This window comes from Oryzias latipes, chromosome 6, assembly GCF_053564925.1.
Source record: "Oryzias latipes strain Hd-rR chromosome 6, Olatipes_Hd-rR_3.1".
Classification (NCBI taxonomy): Eukaryota; Metazoa; Chordata; class Actinopteri; order Beloniformes; family Adrianichthyidae; genus Oryzias; species Oryzias latipes.
The window spans coordinates 21,081,854-21,087,111 of record NC_136242.1 but is presented as its reverse complement, the minus strand read 5'-3'; the positions used below and the strand labels follow the sequence as shown (position 1 = coordinate 21,087,111).

The 5,258-nt window shown below is 36.9% G+C and overlaps 1 protein-coding gene across 1 annotated transcript; it reads left to right on the top strand.

The window, feature by feature from the left end:
- The first annotated feature begins 2,299 nt into the window (after positions 1-2,299).
- On the top strand, positions 2,300-4,988 carry pex11a (peroxisomal biogenesis factor 11 alpha). The gene is made up of 3 exons (XM_023955831.2): positions 2,300-2,614; positions 2,729-2,844; positions 3,872-4,988. The coding sequence occupies exons 1-3, from the start codon at positions 2,559-2,561 to the stop codon at positions 4,438-4,440; spliced, it is 741 nt and encodes a 246-aa protein (XP_023811599.1). The 5' UTR covers positions 2,300-2,558; the 3' UTR covers positions 4,441-4,988.
- Positions 4,989-5,258: the final 270 nt, after the last annotated feature.

The window sequence follows — 5,258 nt, the reverse complement described above, 5'->3', positions numbered from 1 at the left end:
CTGAAAACAAACAAAATGAAAACCTTCACTGTAAAATTACAACAAAAGAACAAGATATCAAAGAATCGCTCCTTATCTGCCGCCGCACATTACTTCCTGTGCGAGCAAAAAAACACGCTTTTGTGTGTGAAACATTTCTACCTCAGTCCATAGGGTGGACTAACAACAACCGGCAGTCTAGTATAATTAGTTAAAAGCTCATGGGGCTGATTTCATCCAGGATTAGACCGGTGAGACTTGCTGCTAGATCATTTTGTTCACAACCAACTCTGTGGCAGGTCCAGCAGAAGTGCAGGGACTCAAAGTGGGAGCTCTAAGTGCTCCATCTGTGTTTATTTTCTACAGGCGACAATTTGAGGAGGTACTGAATACGCAGCCTACACTCCTTACATACTTTCACTTACTTGCACAAAATGGGATGAGGAGATTATGACCCAACAGCCCACCTACACGACCACACGTATGGAAAACGGCAGGTTAATAATTACTGCAGAAGGAAGCAAAAGCAGTTATTTGTCAGCCAATCTTAAAGAATTTAAGGATCAAAAATTAAGGCATTTTTTTTTACTATATTATGATAGGACAAATGTGATTTTTGTTGTATATTATCACACACAAGAAATGTATTTTTGAGTAAGTGAAATACTCTCATTTTAATATAAAACACCAAAAAATAATATGTAAATGAAAAATGCGCTAGTGCAGAAATACTGGGAAAAAAAAATTCCCACAAGTTCATGGACATGACTTAAGTATTTTATTCCTTTTGGATGTTCTTATGTATCATGTCATATATAAATGACAAGTAAGTTATTAAAGGAGGAATTCTTGAATGTCAGAGATCACTCACTATTACCTAAAGCTGCAGAGTTGCTCTTTTCCCTTTACTGAAAAGTAACCCCTTCAAACCCCTTTCCATGTTTTTGCCGTTCCTGTCTCACACGCGACTGCATTAATCAAGACCACGTCCCCAAGTAGAGGTCACCTCCTGTTATAAAGTAGACAAATTCAAAAACTTACAACCATTTCTCAGGCGAATGTCCACTCAATGGTGCATCACTTTTGGGTTTTGACACCACCTCATGCCGTCTAATTAAATGTGTTTACAAAACTCGCTTTGATATCCAGTTAATTTGTACTGACATAAAGCTTTACAACAGTTCTAAAAGGGAATTTTGTTTTGTACATCCAAATGGCTTGCAGGGTCACTGCATTGGCTTTTCCATGTTTCCACTCTTTTTTCCATTTTACTCCTTCATCCATGCACTTTCTAAGCCTTCTTTCTACTGGTAAAGGTAATGGGTTGCTGGAGCCTAACCAGTTTTCCAGTCCACCAACAGGGACAATTTAGTTAACACACGAAGCATGTTTTTGAAGTGTGGGAAGAAGCTGGAGTGCCTAAACCAGCACATACATGAGGAGAACATGCACACTCGATACAGAAGGGACCCAGTTGGGATTTAAACCTCCTTGCTCTGAAGGTGAGAGTGATAGCCACTACACCACCATACAGCAACCTTTCACTCCTCCTGACATTTTTTTAATTTTCTCTGCATTTAATCCAGCAATTTTTGATGATTTCTTAGAAATGTATGCAGTTTGATTAAGAAAGAAACCATTTTAAACAAATTATAACTGTTAGAGAATTTTATATATATATAAAGATATAAAATATTCTTCTGTCTACTAGTGGAAAAGATGTTTTCCAGCCATCACTTCTTTCAATTACTTTTAAATAAATAAAAACTACAATTCCCAGATCCCCACCCTTTCACGCTTATATTATTGAAAACTCCCAAAGGAGTTCCTTCATTGTATAATGTGTTTGAGATTGAAGACAAATTTGCATTGCTGCTAGTTAGGATATAAAATAAATAGAATTATAAAACATAACTAAATGTTAATATTTTTGTTTATTTTTATTGTTTAGTGATTAAGTGATTTAATTTCATATGTAAAAAAAAGATGACTTCTGTCTCAATTTTTCTTAACATCTCTTTCAAGTTGTTAATCAATATTTCATTTTTATGCTATATAACATTTTGATAATTTATCTGGCTTATAAATATATTGAAAGCAGGCTCTGTGCTTATCATTTTTCCACTTTTACTGTTTTTTTCTTTTTTTAATAACTATTAAAATACTATTATTGTTATTTTAATAAATAAAATTAATATTTTACTACTACTAATAATAATGTTTTTGTAACAATATTTCATAATATTAGAGTAACTTTTTTCTCCTTCATTCGTATGAGCCCAAAATGAAAAGAAAAACAATTTGTTCCGCCTCCTAAACTGTCCGTAGTGAAACAAGGACATTTGAATCAGCTGCCTGTCATGAATTAGACGTAAGTCCAGGAGGCTCGTGCCGATGAAAAGTTTTGACATTTACATAACCCTCTTTTGCTTTTTGTTTACAACAATCTTTGAAATTTAAATAATAGTTTTTATTGATTTAAAGCAGAAATTAAAGAACTTCATGCTCCTTTTTTTCTACCTGGGAGAAACTTCACAGTATTAGCTAGTAAGTGGAACAGCTTGTGTGGTGGGTTAGCCATGGACGCCGTGATAAAACTAACAAGCCAAAGCCAAGGAAGAGACCGCATATTCAGGTGAGCTATCTAAACTTCACTATTTATTTTATTATAAGTTTTATTTTTCATGGCAACAATTTCAGAAATTTGCGCTAGTCTGCGATTGTTTTAGGCTATTTGTCGGGATTGCAGGGCAACCCAGTACGCATGCGCACTGACTGTGTATTTGCTTCGCAACAACTCTGAGAGAAGAGACTTGGTGGACAAACTTAAAAGTTTGGAGAAGAACATGAGCGCTGGTCGAAAATGTGAGTATATAAAGTGACTTCTTGTATTTTAAGGTAGGTGTTTGTACCACTGATGAATAACAACTCCACATTCTGTAAAACCTTATGACGCACACAAGTGTTCAGGATTCTTCGCATCAGCTCCACATCCTTTGTTGCTGTGTTGATGGACATTCCTCGTGTTTAATCTCTTTTGTATTCCATTTCACTAAAACCTACCTTGACAAATTATAGATTAGCTCCAGGCTTAATATTTCACTTGGGTGAAGTTCAATCATCTGCAGTGTTGGCATGAATGACTATTTTTTGCAGAGACTGGCTTGTGATGAGCCTGACTTATTGAAGGGCAGAGAGATGCCTTGAAGCAGCGAGTCAATAAAGGTCTAGTCCCCGTCAATGCAGTCGCAGTTGGAGCTTTTAGAGGCAAAGCCTGCATCACTGAACGGGCTTTCCTTTGGGGTCAGAGCTGCAATCAGGAGTCTTGCTTCCTTCACGCTTGGACAGACGGACCTGTTCATCTTCAGGCTTTCATATTTTTAAATACAGAGACATGTCTTATGGTAGTTTTTTTAGGGCAGGATGTCCCTGTCAAACTACTGATTTGATTTGACTTTACAACTTTAACAGTCAATTCAATTTCTAATTAAACACAACTCTATAAGATATCCAATTATTTTTTAAATTTGTGCCCAATAGCATTTGATTTGGTTAGAAAATGTTCAATTCACCAAACTAGTGTTTTAAACTGAATATAAATGCAGAAAAGCTGTTTTGTCTGAAAAAAAAAAGACTTTTGAAATATGTATTTCTAGATAGAAATGATTGATTTAAAAAATAAAATCCGCTCTAGCATTATTAAAATGAAGCCATGACTTATTAAATGACTCAAAGGTGAAGACTTTGACTTCTGTCAGAGGGCCAGGCTAGATAAGCTCACCCGCAGGTTTTCTGTTGCTTAATGGAGTTTTGTTAATGAGTGTGGACTGTTGCTAGGAAGTTGGTATTGAAAAGGTTCCCGCTTTGACACATTTCTTTGTTTTTTTGTCAGTGTTCAGGCTGGGAAATGCAGTAAATTCCATTGAGGCTGCAAAGCGAAGCATCCAGCTCTCTGACAGAGTGCTGTGCCTGTGCCTCACTGCGGCCAACATCAACCGCACGCTCTACTTTATCTGTGACAACTTGGTCTGGGCCAGAAGCGTTGGTCTCCTCCGCAGCATCGACAAAGATCGCTGGAACCTAAACGCCTCTCGCTGCTATTTTTACTCGTTGACGATGAATCTGATCAGGGACGTGTATGTCATCCTCCAGCTGATGGTCCAGAGAAGAAAAGACGCACACTTTAAACAGAAGATAGAGCGCCATCTGAATGAGAGCACAGAGACCGCTGAGGTTATCATTCCACAGCTGGATGCTTTTGTTTTTGTGCTTTTGGAAACTCTAAGATCACATCCCACGGTTGCCTTGGACACCGTGAAAAACATCTGTGATCTCTTCATTCCCTTAGACAAGCTAGGTATTTATAAGTTCAACGCGGGGGTGGTTGGATTTTGTGGCTTTATATCCTCCCTGATAGGGATCGCAACACTGGCGCAACCCAGTTTAAGGATCAAACCCTGATAAGAACTACACTCACAACAACTCAAAAACCTAGATTTCAAAATAAAAGTTCTTAACACAATATATTTTTGAAACAAAATGATGTAATTTTGTATAACTTTACTAATTTACTTGATTCAATGGTAGATTTTTTTTTATTCCTTCACCATATTGGCTTCATAGATATTGCCAAATAAAAAGGCATGTTTATTGATGCTGGTTTTTGTTTCTGCGCCTGAACAGCTTTGGGGTGGTGGTCGTCACACAGGAATCTTCTCATCTTTGTTTGCATTGATGTAATAAGATGCTGCTAAAGGTTTGTGCTTGGAAGAAGCTGCTTTCCAGCTCCATGTGAAAAGGAAAATGTTCCTTACTTAGGTTAGGCTGGATAAACAACACTTAGGAAACGTTGGACCTTAACTAAAAGGATGCATATCCTTGTATTTCAGATCAAAGATGCAAGAAATGTTTTTGAATCTCTCGTTTAAGGGAAGTGAACTTTTTTCAACTTGAAGTTGGATTCTTAAAGCTTCCAGACACAATGAATTGAATAAATGACCTCAAATGTTTTCAGTCATTTTGTATGTCCAGTTCCTGTTTACATCTGTTCAGAAAGAGAGACGCTGCCCTCTGGTGGACACAACACCGAATCAAGGAGTTTTCATTTTATTTCACTGTGACAAACTCTTAGAAAACTTTCTCCAAAGGATGACACAACACAAACACACCAATAATATATTCCTTTTCATAATACTCAAGGGTTTTGCTGGAATTTGGATGAATTCCAATATAAGTAGATGTACACAGACATGGATTTGTTCTTAGTAATCAAAAAGCCA